The following is a 20,225-nucleotide window of genomic DNA, read 5'->3' on the forward strand; positions in this document are numbered from 1 at the left end:
CATAACCATTATGTCATCTGCTGGTCTCAGTAATGCATTTCTCAAGAGATGCCCTCAGTTGGAATCTCCAGGCTGGTAGTCTGACACTAGTGCCCAAGTTTGATGGGCTGGAGGTCTAGAGGAAAGAATGGCATGCCCAGACCCTGAGGATAGTTTCTCTATCATGAATAAAAACAAAAACAAAACTGTACACTTTACACTTGGCTCAGACCAGATGTTTACCTTCCAGCTAATGCTTCACAGACAGCAAAGGGCGGGCTGAGCATGCCTACTCATCTTCCCTCCTCCCAAAGGTCTTATAAACCTAAACCAAGGTCACAGTGACCCTTTCTCCAAGTCACATTTCAGTGACAACTGCTCTTCTGAGACAAGGATTTAAAAACAAAAAACTCAAGTGTTTTCCAACTAATGTTTGATCTACGGTTTTATCATACACAATAATCAGCCTTTATACATCTCTACTAGATTATTAATGTTTTATAACCTATGTGTTCAAGTTGTTAAAATGTAACTGCCTCAGACCAGAATTAAACATTTTGTCAACTCTAAACCTTTATTCTGATTAACTTGGAGGTTGGACTCTCCAGTCTCAATAGATCTCGGCCTGTGAGACAACATCCAACTTCTGCTTTCTATTGATGCCTTCTCAGCTGGCTGACAGCCAGGTCCTCTACCACTGCCTCAACCCATAGCATGCTACCCAGAGGTCCGCCCTTTTAAGGTCTTGTACCTGCAGGGCAGTACAAACCAGCCGAATCCAACTTGACCTCATTCACAAGCAGGCAGGGACTTCAAGGATCATAAATTTAAGATGTATAACCCTAAGATCAAGTTACAAGCCCTACAGTGTTCGGATAGGTTGGCTTCTGAGTGAGACATTTCCCTATTTGCATGAACCCGTAAGAGGTACTGAAACAGGAAACCAGACCTGAACAGAAAGGCTCTCTTGCCCGCTCTCCACTCCAAATGACATGCCCGTGGTAAACAGAAAAAGCAGCAGTATCATTTTAAAGCCATCTAGCTAAAACCGGATCTGAGCCCCTATCTCAACCACATTTTTCTACCTCTCTTTGAGCAGTCACTCTGAAATATCATCCTGTTACTACCTTCTTTGCCAGAAAAATGGAAAATTCAAATATTTTTACTTGACTGCAGCCATCTTCTTTTGACATTGGCATTATGATTTTCATAACGAGGAAGCAAATAATTGTGAACATTTCAAACAAAATGTATCTTCCAAAAATGTTATTTTTACCTGATTAGGTATGTTAGTGTGGAATGATGGTAGCTTATTAATTTAAAATTATGAAGCAGATATTTTATAACCCAGGGACCAGCAGTTGGCGTAGCGGCTATGTCGCTGGACTCCCATGTAGCCAACCGTGGTTTGAGTCCCGGACCCGGTGGCTTAAAAACTCACGCTGAGCGTATGTGTGTGCATGCCCAAGATCCCGAGAGAATGGAGAAGGGATTGCGGTGTGGCCATCCCCCCTGGGGGGTGATTTCTTGCTTTCTGTCTCTCTGTCTCTGTCTGGCGAGCGCACGCACCCTGTAGCAAAAACCGCTCCAAAAAAAAAAAAGTTCATAAACCACATCCATGTACATTTTTAAATCCTTTAACCAACTATTAAAAACTTCCAAATATATTTTTTTTTGACAGTCCAGATTACACATGGCTAATAAGTTGCTTGTTTTGACTTCTCGAAGGATCCAGGACAGATTTCTTTCTCTTAAATTTGCTATAAGGTGTGTATGTTCGCCAGAGACAGAGACAAAGTGAGAAATCACCTCCACGGGTTATGGCCACAATCCTTTCTCCTCCATTCTCCTCTGGGGATCTTAGAAAAACACACACACGAGACCAGCGTGAGATTTGTAGCCACCGGGTCCGGGACCCGAATCTGCCTGGCACATGTGCATGCATGCCCCAAATGCTAAGGGTAATTGTAGAGGACTGTGGTGTGGCCATTCTGGCTCAAGGATGATCTCTCTCTCTCTCCTCTTTCTCTCTCCAGTTTCCAGTGAAGCACACCTACCCTATAGCAAAACCTAAATAAATAAATAAATAAATAAGGCCACACTGGGCCAGCTTGGTGGCACAGCAGTAACCTTTTCTTTCTTTTAAGAGAATTTTGCTATAGAGTGTGTGTGCTTACTGGAGACGGACCGAGAGAGACAGACACAAGGCAAGAAACCACCACTGGGGGTGGGGGTGGGGACAGCGCGGCCACACCACAATTCCTTCTCCATTCTCCTCTCAGGATTTTGGGCACCCACACGCATGCCTGGCCTAAGGTTTTAAGGCGCTGGGACCAGGACTTGAACCATAGTGGACTAATGGAAGTCAAGTGACATAACCATTATGTCATCTGCTGGTCTCAGTAATGCATTTCTCAAGAGATGCCCTCAGTTGGAATCTCCAGGCTGGTAGTCTGACACTAGTGCCCAAGTTTGATGGGCTGGAGGTCTAGAGGAAAGAATGGCATGCCCAGACCCTGAGGATAGTTTCTCTATCATGAATAAAAACAAAAACAAAACTGTACACTTTACACTTGGCTCAGACCAGATGTTTACCTTCCAGCTAATGCTTCACAGACAGCAAAGGGCGGGCTGAGCATGCCTACTCATCTTCCCTCCTCCCAAAGGTCTTATAAACCTAAACCAAGGTCACAGTGACCCTTTCTCCAAGTCACATTTCAGTGACAACTGCTCTTCTGAGACAAGGATTTAAAAACAAAAAACTCAAGTGTTTTCCAACTAATGTTTGATCTACGGTTTTATCATACACAATAATCAGCCTTTATACATCTCTACTAGATTATTAATGTTTTATAACCTATGTGTTCAAGTTGTTAAAATGTAACTGCCTCAGACCAGAATTAAACATTTTGTCAACTCTAAACCTTTATTCTGATTAACTTGGAGGTTGGACTCTCCAGTCTCAATAGATCTCGGCCTGTGAGACAACATCCAACTTCTGCTTTCTATTGATGCCTTCTCAGCTGGCTGACAGCCAGGTCCTCTACCACTGCCTCAACCCATAGCATGCTACCCAGAGGTCCGCCCTTTTAAGGTCTTGTACCTGCAGGGCAGTACAAACCAGCCGAATCCAACTTGACCTCATTCACAAGCAGGCAGGGACTTCAAGGATCATAAATTTAAGATGTATAACCCTAAGATCAAGTTACAAGCCCTACAGTGTTCGGATAGGTTGGCTTCTGAGTGAGACATTTCCCTATTTGCATGAACCCGTAAGAGGTACTGAAACAGGAAACCAGACCTGAACAGAAAGGCTCTCTTGCCCGCTCTCCACTCCAAATGACATGCCCGTGGTAAACAGAAAAAGCAGCAGTATCATTTTAAAGCCATCTAGCTAAAACCGGATCTGAGCCCCTATCTCAACCACATTTTTCTACCTCTCTTTGAGCAGTCACTCTGAAATATCATCCTGTTACTACCTTCTTTGCCAGAAAAATGGAAAATTCAAATATTTTTACTTGACTGCAGCCATCTTCTTTTGACATTGGCATTATGATTTTCATAACGAGGAAGCAAATAATTGTGAACATTTCAAACAAAATGTATCTTCCAAAAATGTTATTTTTACCTGATTAGGTATGTTAGTGTGGAATGATGGTAGCTTATTAATTTAAAATTATGAAGCAGATATTTTATAACCCAGGGACCAGCAGTTGGCGTAGCGGCTATGTCGCTGGACTCCCATGTAGCCAACCGTGGTTTGAGTCCCGGACCCGGTGGCTTAAAAACTCACGCTGAGCGTATGTGTGTGCATGCCCAAGATCCCGAGAGAATGGAGAAGGGATTGCGGTGTGGCCATCCCCCCTGGGGGGTGATTTCTTGCTTTCTGTCTCTCTGTCTCTGTCTGGCGAGCGCACGCACCCTGTAGCAAAAACCGCTCCAAAAAAAAAAAAGTTCATAAACCACATCCATGTACATTTTTAAATCCTTTAACCAACTATTAAAAACTTCCAAATATATTTTTTTTTGACAGTCCAGATTACACATGGCTAATAAGTTGCTTGTTTTGACTTCTCGAAGGATCCAGGACAGATTTCTTTCTCTTAAATTTGCTATAAGGTGTGTATGTTCGCCAGAGACAGAGACAAAGTGAGAAATCACCTCCACGGGTTATGGCCACAATCCTTTCTCCTCCATTCTCTTCTGGGGACTTTGGGTACCCATACACGCACATGCATCTGGCATGTTTTTAGGCCAACTGGTCTGGAACTCAATTCGAACCACACAGCCAGCCATGTGGGATCCATATGTATGTATGTGTATATATATATATATTCCTTTGTTCTAGATCTTTTTTATGCTTTTAATGTAAGCATTAGTTCAACAGTCCTCCCAGGGGAAGAAAAATGTAAAAGTTGTATCCATAAAGCACTGAATTAATTTTAAAGTAATGTCCTCGTCTTGTGTCATTCATTACCCTTTTTGCTTAATTTGCCTGAATGTTCTATCTCTCTTACAATGTAGATAAAAAGCACTATAGCTTGTAACAATAGTTAAGAAACATTTGCAATATACTTTTTTTAACAAGTCTTTAATTTAAAAAGTCAACAAAAATATATAATCAAACATTTCACATAATGCATACATTCTTAATATCTGCAGGTAAGATAAATAACAGAAGGCAAAAGCAGATATACTGTATTGCTTCTCTTTGGCAAGTCACCAATATCATCCCCTGCAGAAATATACAGTAAATTTTTTCAATCCATGGTCTTGAAAGAATTGTCCCTTGTAGAAACAAAATATTAGTAGTTGGATTTCTCAAAATGACTAAAATATGTAATACTTTATACCAGAGGGGTGAAGTGGCCAGCTGCTTCCCAAAATGAAAGCCTACCACAACACTTCAGTTGGAGGGGCACACATGGTGGGTGGAAACCATGACAGTTTTTCTAGTTATATTCTGGCTCTGTTTGTGTTGTTTTTTTAAATGTCATATTTAAACTCTACCTCTAAGATAAGATCCCTAAGGAAAACAAAATTCCCATACAAAATTGTGTTTCACTGACATGTCAGTTCAACACCCCAGCCCCTGAACCAAATACATTTTGATGAGGCAATTCAGCTTTCCCAAGTCAATAATTACCATCAAACTCAATGTCCCAGAATTATAAAATTCCTTACACTTTACAGCAAAGATACATAATGTGGCTCTACTAAAGCAGTATATACAGGCCAAAATTAAAAAATCAGAAAAGCAAAAGGGTCCATTCAACATATAGCAGCTAGTATCTAAATATATACATGTATATATATGTTTTCACAGTTAGATCTTTAAAAAAAATTACATTTGATATGTTCAACAATATTTCTCCTACAGTCTATAAATAATATTTAAAAGCTCAACTGATCAAAATGTAATACAAGAATGTATCAAATTAAATAAGTCTTCTAAACCTTTAAAAACAGATACTTGAAGACAGTAAAGCTTGAGGTTTATGTAAAGTGTATTTTGTCATTCCCTACTGTAACCAGGGAAGGCAGATTCTTCTAAATACGATAGGACAGAAACTCCAAAACTTTGGAAGGAACCGGCAGCTCCTGGACTTCTTGAGTGGGCATCACTCTTCGAATTGACATGCGACATAAATGTTGAAGGCTAGGTACCTGCCTTGGAGTGGCCCAAAAATACACACTTCCATCATGTGTCCTAAACAGAAACAAAAGAAGCACAAGTTTGGTCAGCCCAGTCAATGCATGAATGTCTCTACAGCTCAAACACCTATCACCCACAGCCATGTATGAGTCACAAACTTCATATTAAAACCTAATTTATGAGAGCTAACAAACAGTGCACTCTATGATGAGATAACAGTATTATAAAGAGTGCTTGTAAGAGAATCACTGGGGACCAGCAGTTGGCGTAATGGCTATGTCACTGGACTCCCATGTAGTCAACCGCGGAACCGCGGACCAGACCTGGCGGCTTAAACTCACACCAGGCGCGCGCGTGTGTGTGTGTGTGTCCAAGATCCCAAGAGGAGAATGGAAGAGAAGGGACTGTGGTGTGACTGTCCCCCCTGGGGGGTGATTTCTCACTTTCTCTCTGTCTCTCTCTGTCTTCCTGGCGAGCGCAAGCGCCCTATAGCAAAAACCTCTCCAAAAAAAGAAGGAAAAAAAGAGAATCACTGACAACAAATCACTAATGGCTCTGTCTAAAAGTCACCTAAAACTGCCCCTTAAAGAACAGAGAAAATATTATTTTACCCAGCAGCTAAAACACTGCCATCAGTAGAAAAGGCACAGCAAAGACCATTGCTCAAAGGTGCGACTTGCACTGGATAATCCTCATCAATTCTCCAGAACCTCACCATTCTGGAAAGGAAATAAATTACCAGTAAGTATCTAGCAGGAAACGGAAGGTAAAAACAACCTTTAACATTCAGGAAGAAATGCCACAGTGTTCTAAGAGACAAACACACACAAATCACTACAAAGGGTAATTACTGTAACTTGCTTGACGAAATATTTTATGGTCTACACCAGCTGGTAATTTGGATCAATTTGCATTTAAGAAACTAATAATGCCTTCCTTTTCCAATGTTCAAACTTAAACTGTTCGTAAATTGAAGATTTCCCCTTAATTTATTACACTTAAAATACAATCAGTATCTTTATTTCACTTTTTTTCCAAGAAGTCATTTCATGTAGGTAGAGTGTCTAGGATACAGAAGAGAACTAATATTCAGATCTGAACAAACAGTAAAAACAGTAGCTATTAGCAGACTGAAAAAAAAGGACTCGTGTTTGCTAACATTCTGGAAAGAATGAAATGAAGTGCTTTATTAATTGATGTGACCAAACTGCTCAGTGAGAAATGTTTATGATAAAAAGCCAGAGAAAATAAAATGGCTACACAGCTACTTTCTGCTCCTTACCAATAAGCAGCACAACCCATTCATGTGACATTGTATCTTCTAGTCTCAATAATAGTCGATACAAATTACTGCTCCTATCCTTTATTTCATAGAAATTTCCTGTTTCAACCTCTATAAAATATTACTTTAGGGGGAAAAAATCTGTGTGAGCTGTGCTAAAAGCTGATTTAAAAATCTACCCAGTTTGCCTAAACTAGTTAAACAAGGAACATAGAGAAGGGCATTCATTATCTTTAGAAAACTGTTCAGGTCAATATCCTTAGACACACATCAGCATTTCTCAAGGTCTTGTCTAGAGAAGACATTAAAACCCGAAATACAAGAAGATTTTAAGGCTAAGTAGGATTTATATTACGTAGAAAGAAGAAAGGAAATCTTTAAAAGGTAATAACAAGTCATTCAAGCTATTAATGCACACACTTACTTATCATCAGCAATGCTTGCAATATGCAGTCCATCATGACTAAAAGATACATATCGTACCCATCGGTCATTTGCTCCTCCAGCAAATATTGGAGTAGGTGGGGGAAACAGGTGCCTGAGGCCAAAGACATGTTTTCAGTGGACATCAGAGTCACTTCAAGAAACAAAACTATCTAGTACAAAGTACATTTATCTTTGAATAAAGGTCAAAATAGCATTAATGAGCACAACTGTGAAGACTGAGTTGAATCATGACATCCAAATTAAATGACAAGGGCCTTAAAAGAATTACTAATCAGGACCAGCAGTTGGTGTAATGGCTATGTTGCTGAATTCCCATGTAGTCGACCACGGTTGAGTCCTGGACTGGATGGCTTAAACTCATGCTGGGCGTGTGTGTGTGTGTGTGCCCAAGAACCTGAGAGGAGAATGGAGGAGAAGGGATGGTGGAGTGGCCATCCCCTCTGTGGGGTTGGTGGTGTGATTTCTCAGTTTCTGTCTCTGTCTGTCTCTCTCTTTCTGGTGAGCACACTCACCGTATAGCAAAAACCTCTCTAATCAATTAATAAATGAACAACAACAAAAAAGAATTACTAATCTCTTTTTTTCAAAATGTGATTCAAAACACTAAGATTAAGTCAAACTTTGGTTTCACCTATTTTCCCCCCAACATGAAAAACAAAATAACCACCTCTACAGAGAACTGAGTACTGTTAAATAGAAAGACCTATATCAAGAGAGCCAAATTTATTTTTAGAATTTATAGTTAAAGTTTACCAAATTTTAAATTATGATAGACTAATTTTAGGTTTCATATGCTAGCAATTCTAATTATTCACATAACTTCTTAAAAGGTATTATAATAGCCAGAGATGAATTAAAGACTAAAATGATTCGTGGTTTACTCACCCAAATTCCATCAGAATTTCTCCATTATGTGGATCCCAGACATATACTCGAGTATCATAAGATGCCGTAGCCAGTAATGCTCCATCAGGAGAAAAGTCACAAGCTACAACATCATTGTGATGTCCTTCTAGTTTCCGTATCATGGTATATTTATCCATATTCCAAAGGAAAACCTGCAATAAAAAGACAAATGTTATAGGTTCATTCAGATACACAAAGGACAAAACGGACATCTTAAACTAAAACTTCTAAATTTAATTAAGGATATATTAAATTAAACATTATAAATTATAAGTAATTTAAAGAATATGCTCAGTGTCATAGTCAGATTAAAATCAGTTTTTAAGTTAATTAAAGCAGACATGCAAATTCTATTTCAAATGTTTCTGTTAAAGGTTAATTTAAAAATAAGCCTAAAAATAAAATAAAGGCAATGTAATTTAACCACAAAATTATACTGGAATCCATTTATTCCAAAAACTAATTAACTAAAATATACAGAAATAAATAGGGTTAAGTACTACAAACCCCCTTCTTTTTTTTCCAGAAACTACCAGATTTTTAAAAAATATACAGACAGAAAACGTAAGGTTAACAAATTGTTACTCCATTGGCATCTCCCTTTGAGAAAATCACTTGTTTACAATAGGCTTGGGTCACCACCGTGAGCCTAGGAAGAGAAACAGATACTGCAAGCAAAGAGAATTTTCACAGCCAAATGAAATTTCTTTGGCAAACAACAAGGATGTTAAACCATATTACAAAATGAAAATGCTATTTTATGAAAATAATAGTTAAAACATTCTGTGGCTCAAGATTTACCAATCTTATTTTTTGCAAACTAACCACAATCACTAGTCATCAAGTATAAAACAGTTACAATTACTTAAGAACAAATTCACAAACAGTTTTAGATTCTAAAATCAATAGTTAAGACTGTGCAGAATAGCTCTAAATAAGATACTAATATTCACTACAAACTGTTACAGTAAATGTAAGCTTGGAGGTTTATTACAATCCTAAATAAAGCAATTTCTCCTCCTTTTGGAGTAAAGCAAAACTTTTTGGTACTTTTTCTGCACAGACACAATATATTACTTATAAAGGAAAGTGAGCACAAATCTTAAATCAGATCAAAGATTTAAAGTATTTCTAAGATCTTAAATAATTCCAAAAAATTGCAGAGAAACCATTCTAAAGTCAATCGCTTTATGTTAAATTGGTTTCACTTGTCAGACTCCCAATTCCATTAAACAGGAAGATCAATTTACTCAGGAGTCACTGGATTTCATTGTGGGGGAAATTATTTTAAAAAAGAAAAAAAGAAAGAAAGAAAAGCAGAAAGTGGACATCGACCAGCACCTGTGTACGTACAGTACACCTTGCAGCCGAATGCAAGGTTACTTCATCCTATGGTAAAGGTCGCCCCCAGCCCGGTAGCCAGAGATGCCACTCTTTCTGCCCAGCTAACACCATTGTGCGCCTGTGTGCGAGTGGTGCCAGCATAACCTCAATCACACCAATATTGCTGCCACCACCTGTGACAGGGAAAGCAAGAAGCATATGGAAAACACACAGCCTAAAATAGAAATGTCAACATCTAGCTTTGTTCTTCTTATAATTTAAAATACTAAACTGAGTATCTTATTCTAAACTTCCAACATTTGCAACTATCATTTAACATACAGCTTTGGCTAAATAAAATGCATTTTAACACTTCCCACCCTCCCTCCCCATTAATTCAAAGTGTACTGTAATCATCACATGCATTTAGACTTTAAACATAAATACCTGAAGCTATTAAGATCCCTTTAACTAAACTACTTCAGAGCTACTAAATAGCTAAGAGTTCTTCAATAAGCATAACCCTCTTTAGCGTCACTTTATTTAAGCTACCGCTAGGTACGCTATATAAGACAGACAATAGCAAATGTCATCTATAATTTACTTTAGGACAACCTGAGAGGTATTTTTATTATTAGGCTTTTAAGTTACTTTTTTTCAGTTAATGTCCAGGACCAGCTGGGACTCAAAACTTTAAACAGCAAACTGGACAAAAAGAATAAAACAACAGAGAACAAAATAATTAGCAAGGGAATGTCTTAATATATGGACTAGATCTCTTCTATAGCACATAAATTTTCCTAGCTCTTACAAAAAAATTAGTTTGACATACCCCTCATTTTATGAATATTTATCTCTAAAAGTAATCCAACTTCTCGCTTCACAATTAACTACATTTAATTTCCTTCATGCAATTTCTCCCCCATCATGAAATAAAGCATTTAAGATATTCACGACACCGAGCACAGACTTAATAGGTGTAGATTTTAAATGATTACACATCCATTATTATAATCCAAATCACAATGAATGTACAAGAACTTTGACACATACTGCTTTACTGGCTCCAACTGAACACAGCATAGAAGAGTCAGGAGAGAATGCACAGCTGTATACCCAGTTCTGATGCCCCCTCAACACTTTCATCATGTTTCCTGAACAAAAAGAAATGTCTGTGTTAATCCTAGGGACGTCAAAATGGCAGTCAAGTACAGGACAGCAATTTTTAACAGGGATTGGCAATATACATTAGCAGCTAATCTTTGTAAATAAAACATGGTCACACCAGTTTGTTCATAGTGTACTACTGTGTCAGTGAGCATAGTCTACAAGCCTAAAACACTTAATAGTTGATCCTTTAAGAAAAAATCTGCAGCTCTTTATGGAAGATAGAATTATTTTAGGCCAATCCCCTTATTCTACAAATGAAGGAACTAGAACACAGCAAGATTAAGAGACTTGAATGTCTTCAAATGCCTCTACTTTTTGATAACCTATATTATACTCCAAAGTCCTTGTGTAATATACACAAAAACTATGCTTAAGTATAGTTAACTCTTAGTTTTACGAATCCTTACTTACTGTCTACTATACAACAGGCACTGAAGATACAGCTGTGAATAAAAGTCCCTCCTCTCTTGCAGCTTATATTTTACTGAGCCTACAGTCTTAAAAAAATATCCATTTAAAGGAAAGAAAAGTAAGTTGAGATAAGCAAGCTCCATTTGATATGGAGCGGAAAATAAAATTTAATTATCAAGCCATCCTGATCCCAGTATTTTGTTGGGATCTCTTTACCTCTTAAAAGCTGAGCAAAAAGAGAACCTGATAAATGCACAGGATATCCCATGATTGTTAGCAAACTTTTTATAGAAGCAGTGGTTACTACCTACAGCTGGAGTCTCCAACACAGAGTTTTTTGTTTTCTACTTCATTCAACATAGGTTCCATTATACTGAGGCAAGCCTACCAGCCTCTAGCTTAAAGCTATTATTAACTGATCATCTCTTTAATGAGGGTTAAAAAGGGAAATGAGATGTTCATCTCCAACACCCTCAAACAAGGTAAGATGCCTCTTTAAACTTTGTAAAGCACGACAAATAACACAGTTTCACAATAAGCTGATACTTTACACTAACATGCCTATTATGAGAGGGTCTTTCTACTTACATTTTTACTAAGCAAATCCAGGAAGTTAGTAACTCTCCCTAACATAAACGAAATACACTAAAACAGACCAGTTCATGTAAAACCCTAAAACTGGTCCAGATTTTGTACTTCAATAGTTGATACAGGTCTATGTGGTTAGTTTCTGAATAACATCAAATTGTTTACTTAGAGTAACTGCTGGCTCTTATTCAGGGTCACATTTATGTTTTGTTTGATCTCAGGGAACGAGAGTCAGCAGAGAAAAGAGAACTTTGATTATATGCCATTCTTAAAATCAAATGCCCCAGACAATCCCAGTATTTCAATGGTAATGTAAAGAAACTAATCCTTTCTCATAGCCTGGAAGAAAAACATACCATCATCTTTCAGGTCCCATACTCTGAGAGTTTTGTCTCTTGAAGCTGATACCAGTATCAAGCTACCATCTGGAGCAAAAGTTAAATCTCTGACCACTTCAGTATGATCTACCAAGTTAAGGAGGAGTTTTCCTAAATATGATGGAAAAGAAAGGGGAAAAAAAAGACAATATTAGTATTGTTTTTAATCAGCTTCTACCTTTGAAAAGCAGGGTTGCTCACCGTTTAAGAAATTCTTAAGCACCTCCTTACTTTATTACATATAAAATGACTTACTCATTAGTATTATTACTGTTACCTTTAAAGACTTGGTGTTGGGACCAGCAGTTGGCGTAATGCCTATGTGGCTAGAGTCCCATGTAGTTGACCCAGTTCAAGTCCTGGACCCCAGTGGCTTAAATTCACACCGGGCGCATGCACAAGATCCCAAGAGGAGAATAGAGGAAAAGATTTCGGCATGGCCATACCCCCGGGAGGTGATTTCTTGCTTTCTGTCTCTCTCTGTCTTTCAGGAAACACCCCCCAAAAAAAAAAAAAAAAAAAAAAAGATATGCTATTAGCTTACTTTTTTAAAATAAATAATCATAAGGTTTTTTTTTTAGTTTTAAGAAAGTTTTTTGTTTGTTTTTGTTTTTGCTATAGGGTGCATGTACTTGTAGGAGAGACAGAGAAACAGCAAAAATCAAACCCCTGGGGGGCTGGTCATGCTGTAATCTCTTCTCCTCCATTCTCCTCTCAGGATTTTGGACATGCACACACACACGTGGCCCAGCATGAGGTTTAAGCCACAGCGACTAGGACTTGAACTGCGATAGCCTACATGGGAATCCAGCAACGTAACCATTACACCATCTCCTGGTCCCACCATAATTACCATTAAGGCTAAACTTGTATTGAAAAGATTTTATATAACAAGACAAGAAAAGCGATAGCAAATTTAACCATCAACTAAATTATGTGCTGCTTATGTTGTTTTAAAAATAAATTCTCAGGGACCAGCAGGTGGTGTGGGCATAGGTTCAAGTCCCAAGCTTGGTGGCTTGAAACACACTGGACACATGCATCTGCATGCCCAAAATACCAAGAGGAGAATGGAGAAGGGATTGTGGCATGGCCATTCCCCTGTCCCCTGGGGAGTGATTTCTCACTTTCCCTCTATGTCTACAGCAAGTGCATGCACACTACAGTAAAAAGCTTTCTTAAAATAAATATTCACTATTTATATATGAATTCCCAAGAATGCAACTAAAATGTTAATTTAAAAATAAGCCTGAAAATAAAAGTGATTTTATAAAAGCAATTTTTCTTCCTTTTGAATATTTACACACACACACACACACACACATATAAATGAATTAGTTCTTGGGACCTTCCCTGTGGCATATTACTTAAAGGAGCTAGATCCCACATGGCTGACTATACAGTTTGGGTTTTGATCCCAGCAGCTTGTAAAACACACAGGGTACAGGTATATATGCATGCCCCAAATGCCAACAAAATGGAGAAGAGACTGTGGTATGACCACACCCCATTGGGGGAATACTTTCTCCTTCTCCCTGTGCTTCCCTTTGGCAAGCACATATATACCACCCTCTGTAGCAATTAAAAAAAAAAAAAAATTTGCCAAGATAGCGAAGCCTAAATTTTTTAGAAAAACTGAAGAGGAATTTCTGAAATGTAAACAAATACCTAGATCAAGTTAGTTTAATTTCAGGGAAAAGTCCCTAACTAATGTTACCATTTTCCACATCTTTGAAGAGTATGTATGATTTTCAAATACAAAGTACTCACTTTGGCAGTACACATACTAAACTATAAAATCGAATTATTCCTTGGGCCAGCCCCATAGTCTCATGGTTACAGGAGCTGGATCCCAGATGCCTGATCATGGTTCAGATCCCACACAATTGGCCAGGGTTGGGGTTCCAGCTTTAGAAAAACACACAGTGCATGAGTATGGACATGCCCAAAGTCCCAATGGGATAGAGAAATAGAGAAGGGATTGTGGCATGGTCACACCCCACTGATGGTGAGCCCACACATCTTTTGGGAATTAAAATATACATTATCCCATAACTTTAATTTTCAAACATAATCTCAGTATTACCTAATACTATTGTAAGTTTTGTTTCCTAGAAAAAAATCTGTGTTTATCTTAAAAAGGACCCACAAATTTTGACTCAGTAACCTATTCAATTTTAGTATCACCGTGTTCTGATGTACCCGGTGGCTTAAAACTCACGCCAGGCACGTGTGTGTGCGTGCCTAAGATCCCAAGAGGAGAACGGAGGAGAAGGGATTGCGGCGTGACCATCTTCCCTGGGGGGTGATTTCTCGCTTTCTGTCTCTATGTCTCTCTCTGTCTGGCGAGCGCACGCGCCCTATAGCGAAAAACCTCTTCAAAAAAAATAAATAAATTAAATTATAAATCCATACCTGTATATACATCCCATATTTTGATACGTCCATTGTTTAGACCTGTGGCAAGGAGCAGCTGATCTTGTCCAAATCTGAATCGATGCCATTCTATATTTACACAACGACTCTGTTTTTCTGGAACCGAAGACCCAAAAGCAAGACTCCAGACTATATCACCACAGTCTATAATATGTTCACGAGGATTACTTTTCTGTCCACTGTCACTATTTTGTCTTAAACTGCTTGAATTGGTAACATTCTTGGTGCCATGCAAAAGACTAGGGGAAAAAATAAGATCGAAATTGAATTACTTACTCTGGACTCCTAGATAATTTTAAATGTTTTTTAAAATAATCTAAATAGGATTATCATTATAGTGAGTAACAGTAAGTCCATAGATGAGAAGAGAAAAATATTCGCTATTTGAACAATTGGGTCATTAGAAAAGGCATGACGTATTTTTCTATGCAACAATGTGTGATGACTTTTCCAATGATCTAATACAAGGGAAAGAATGAATAAATACAGATCATTAAAAATTCTCAGTGGCTAAGAAAAAATTCAACGTCAAAGCAATTTTTAATTTATTTGCCTCCCAATTGTTCCTCAAAACCACTGTATCAGCTGGGACACCTAAAAGCAAAAGTATAAACAAGGAAAGGGTGGGGGGGGGGGCCCCAGTAACTGGGACCAGCAGTTGGCGTAATGGGTAAGTTGCTGGATTCCCATGTAGTCGACCACCAGTGGCTTAAACTCATGTCAGGCCCAAGTGCGTGCATGTGAGCGTGCGAGCCCAGGATCCCAGGAGGAGAACAGAGGAGTAGGGATTGTGGCGTGGCCATCCTTCCTGGGGGGGCGACTTCTCGCTTTGTGTCTCTCTAGCGAGTGCACCTGCTCTATAACAAAAATACCTCCATTTAAAAAAACAAAAACAAAAAAACCCCAGTAACTTAAGATACAGTGTCAAGCTGATACTTTCTCACTCTCCCCAACTCCCACTCTGTCCCTCTCTGGTCAAATTAAATAGGGACCAGCAGGTAGAGTGGTGGTTAAGGGTGCTGGACTCCCACATGGTCGACTGCAGTTCGAGTCCTAGACCTAGCGGCTTGCTTTCTCATCCCCCAACTCTGTCCCTCTCTGGTCAAATTAACATAAATAAATAAAATTTAATAAAATAACTCTTAAAATAAATAAATACTACACAGAAACAAAACTGAAACGATAATATTCACTTTAGGTGAATCACAGCACGTACAGAGTGATTCAATTTAGTATATATATTTTTGAACAATTTTCAATAAACATTCAAACTCAACCTTAAGCAGAGGGATAAATACATAAAAAATATAACCACATGAAATACCACTGTTATCCAATAAAATGTTGTGAAATCCAAAATGAATCCAAAAAGCTTCATATAACAAGGTCACCCACTCTGGCACAACATAATATACACTAACAAAGCACAATTACTGACTTTTAATACACATCAAAAAAAATTAAACACATATAAAAATATCAGCAAATATTCTATAATATATAAGGCAATTCTTTTCCAATAAATGTATTTCCAATTAATATATTCAGCCTAAGATCAAAATACACTTACAACACTGTCTATTAAAGAAAAAAATGTTTTTATTACTCCAACTGAAAGAAAATAGTAAGTTCCAAAGATATAAAACACAAAAGAGAAAAAAAATCTTACAAGTTTTTAAGGCACTGGGACCACGGAACAAGCTTTCTGTACGATTTCCTTGTGACCATGTGAAGTATGAACCATCTGGAGCAAAAGCAACAGTCCAATTTTCACGACCACATTTCTTGTCGAAAGGAGCTGCTGGAGCTAAAAGTTCACCTATAGTACGTGATCTCACTAAATGGAAAAATAAAAATACAGGATATCATATATAACCAATAATGAATTTGAGACTGCCTCCGTTACTTTGGGATATACTGAGTTTTCCCCTCTTTTTAAAAGAATCATTTAATTTTACTTACTATTATTATTTCTGAATATGATGAGAGAATCAAAAAGCAAGCCACCAGGTCCGGAACTCAAACCACAGTTGACCGTGGGACCTGTTGGCCCGCTTTTTTGTTCCCCCTTTTCTATGCAGGCATACAGAGTTCTACTTTCCCCACCTCTAAGGGAAGGGTGGTAAAGAAGACCCCTAAAGAAAATAACTATGATCCCTTAAGGACAATAACTACCTTCAAGGTCAGCAAAATGTTTTTTTCTAAAATCTCCAATCCAAGAGTTTAGAAGGTTTCAATTAAAAAACTGGTGAAGTCATAATAATGTAATCATCAACTAGGACTAGCAATAAGGTCCCAACTTTTGCAATACAAATGATTTCATCAAATTTTTAACATTTAAAATGCCAAAAACTAGTTACTTTGAGTCTTCCGAATTACATTACTTAGCTTTCAAAACCCATAGATCATTATAAAATACAATACTACACCATTATGTGACGAAAAGCACTATAAAATTATCTTTTCGAACATGAATATTCTTCCTCCAGAGTCTTCCAAATGGGCCAAACTGACCCAAAAATGGAATTATTTTAGTTTTTAAGAATAAAATACAATTTCATACAAGCTTAATTAAGATTAAAGTTTGCATTCATGACAAAAATTGGCATGGTACCCAAGAATATAGAAATATTACTTTCATATGGAACAAAAAGCATGATCAACAAGTTTCTACTGCAATGCACACAGGCAAACTTTAAGTTTAAATTTCCTTTCTTGGGAAAGTATCATTTTTATCCATGTATCACCAATATTGTCTTGAGTTTGTCATGATTTCAAATATTGCTATTTTCCTTTTTTGTTCTAAGTTATTTTCAGTTTACTTCCCTATAATCTATTCTGTGCTAAGCTGTCTGGTCAACTCTTGAGTATATAATGTACTTTTATGTTTTTGTCTTAAACTTCACAACTTTAACATATTCCATGTCCTATAGTTCAAGTAGGAATCACATAAACTCCTATAGCTAGAGAAGATATACAGGGTCATTCCAAAGTTAATGGAGGAGCCGACAGGTAGCATGGTGGTTGAAGGTGCTGGATTCCCATATGGCCTACCACAGTTCAAGTCCAGGAACTCTCTGTCTCTCTCTGGTCAAAAAAAAAGGAAATAAATAATTCTTTAAAAAACAGTTAGTGGAGAATGAGAACTGAGAAATTATTACACATAGATTTCAATGTTTGTTTTTTTCCCCATCAAAATAAACTTCTTTAATCCCGTTTTTCCATAAACTTTCTGATGTCCCTTTTCTTTTTTTTTTTTTTTTTTTTTTTTTTTTTTTTTTTTTTTTTTTTTTGTCCTTTGAGTTTGCTTTATTCCACGTAGCATAAGGTGTTCAGAACCTATCTACGTTGCGGCATGCTCACAACTGTGTTCCTTTTTATGGCTGCATAATATTTTTTTTTTATACATTTTTTTCTTTATTTACATTCATTCACTGTACATCATTATAGCATACAAAATGAGATTTTTCCATTGAGAATACACTGTATATTGGCTCAATCAAGCACATCAACATATGTGTTATTGTCAACAAATCATTTTCCATTTCTTGTTTTCTGTATATTTTACCTTTTTTCCCATCCTTGATTCCCTATCTCACCCTCTGCCATCTTCCACCCTCCTCCCACACTGTGTCTGGTATCTATTGTTGCTTTCTATACCTCCCCCATTTTATTGTTTCACTAAATATCTTAATAAATCTAAATATTTTCAATAGCAAGCACAGCTGATATGTACATATCCATGAACACAAGACTGACTTTAGGCATAAACCTCAGTGAATAGAATGAACATACTGTAAAGTAGCACCTAACTAGGGCTATATAGCTTAACTGTAGTCATCAAATAGGTATTTCTAATGCCTTTTTTTTTCTTCTGAAAATTTTTTTTTTATTAATTTACATTCATTCCCTGAGCATCATCACAACATTCTAAATGTGGTTTCCCATCTAGAATATACTATATAGTGGCTTAATAATGCATGTTAGCAGCCAGAATATTCCATTTCTACTTTCATATATGTTTTTACCCCACGTCTAGCCCTCTGCCCTATTCCACTCTCTTATTACACTATCTCTGCTGTCTACAGTTGTCTTCAATTCCTTTTCCCCCAACATTTCGTTGATCACACAATATCATAAGTAATCTAACTACTTTCAATAGCAAGATCAGCCGATGGTTTCAAGAAAAGCAGTTTTGAACTGGTAAGGATATTTCTTTGAAACTTAAAGCCTAGAAACAGGTTAGTATTCTGTTCAAATAGTCGGAACATGAATCTATTGATAGCTGAAGACAGGACAAAAGTCCTTAAAACCAGACAACAAAGCTTAGAAGAAAAGCAGCAATATTTTAGTCAAGTCGTAGAATACTGTTTCATCAGTTCAGTCTCATGTACTTAATCTTTCTTCTGTATCTGTTGAGGTTCGATGTTCCAGATTGAAATCTGGGATGTAATACTCAACTCCAGCTTTTGGCCCTACAATTAAGTTGCCCATTTTCTTAGTTTCTGAACTCTTATTTCTGTGTGTCTGCATTTAATTTTACTGACATAGCACTCCCTTAAGAACTTCTTGGAGATCCGGTCTGGTGCTGGTAAATTCTTTCAGGTTTTGTTTATCTGGGAAAGTTCGTGTCTTTTCTTCCCAAATGAACGATAACCTTGCTGGGTACAGAATTCTCGGTTGAAATTGCTTTTCCCTTAATACTTTGAATACATTTTCCCATTCTCTCCTCGCTCTCATTGTTTCCGATGAGAGGTCTGCCGTTAGTCTGATGGGATACCCTTTGTAGGTAACTTGCCTTTTTTCTCTTGCCAGTCTTAGTATCTTGTCTTTGTCTGTGGTTTTGGTCAATCTGGCTATAATGTGTCTTGGAGAAGATCTTCTTGGGTTGATTCTATTTGGGGTCCTCTGTATTTCTTGGGAATGGATCTTTGAGTGCCTCTCCAGGTTTGGAAAATTTTCTTGTAAGATTTCATGGAATAGATTATCAATGCCCTTATGAGTCTCTTCACCTTCTGGGATGCCTATTATCCGGATGTTTGGACGTTTGATGGTATCTAGTACTTCTCGCATATTATTCTCAAATTTTTGGGCCATTTTCTCAGTCTTCGCGGTGGATTTTTCTAGGCCAACCATTTTCTCTTCTACATTAGAGATTCTATTTTCTGTATGATCTAGTCTGCTTTTAATACTTTCAAGGGAGATTTTGACTTCTTGTATTATAGCCTTCATCTCTAACAGTTCCATCTGATTCTTTTGTAAAGTGTGAAATTCCTCTTTTAGATCTAGCATGAATTTCCTCACCTCCTGGAACTCTTCAACTCCTTTCTCCTTCCTCTTCAGCAGTTCCTTGTCTCTCTTCTCTTCCATCTCTGTTAGCTTTGCCATTATGAATGTTCTGAATTCTTTATCAGACATTTCCATGATTTCCATTGAACTGTGTGTGGATAAAGAGGAGCTATCCTTTTCCCTTGTGGGAGAGGTATTTTCCTGCTTCCCCATATTTCTTGTGGTCCTGCAGCGATTTCTAGTCATCTGGTGGATGGTCGGTTTCTTCCCAAACTTGGAAGTTCAATCAGAGGGTCGAGGAGTGTGCAGAAAAAGAAGCAGAGAGAGGGAAACAATACCAACAGCAAAAAAACAGACAAGA

General features: G+C 37.6%; 1 protein-coding gene across 1 annotated transcript in view; it reads right to left on the reverse strand.

Moving 5' to 3' along the window:
- Nucleotides 1-4,551: 4,551 nt before the first annotated feature.
- The window catches only part of WSB1 (WD repeat and SOCS box containing 1), a 36,676-nt gene continuing 21,002 nt past the window's right edge, over nucleotides 4,552-20,225 (reverse strand). Inside the window, 9 exon segments of the mRNA XM_014584979.2 lie at nucleotides 4,552-5,689; nucleotides 6,247-6,354; nucleotides 7,342-7,455; nucleotides 8,250-8,422; nucleotides 10,647-10,747; nucleotides 12,119-12,250; nucleotides 14,555-14,814; nucleotides 16,245-16,281; nucleotides 16,284-16,412. Of these exon segments, the coding sequence (XP_014440465.1) occupies nucleotides 5,530-5,689; nucleotides 6,247-6,354; nucleotides 7,342-7,455; nucleotides 8,250-8,422; nucleotides 10,647-10,747; nucleotides 12,119-12,250; nucleotides 14,555-14,814; nucleotides 16,245-16,281; nucleotides 16,284-16,412 (1,214 nt within the window). The 3' untranslated portion in view covers nucleotides 4,552-5,529.

This window comes from Tupaia chinensis, unplaced genomic scaffold (assembly GCF_000334495.1).
Source record: "Tupaia chinensis unplaced genomic scaffold, TupChi_1.0 Scaffold148350_1, whole genome shotgun sequence".
In the NCBI taxonomy this organism is placed as follows: domain Eukaryota; kingdom Metazoa; phylum Chordata; class Mammalia; order Scandentia; family Tupaiidae; genus Tupaia; species Tupaia belangeri.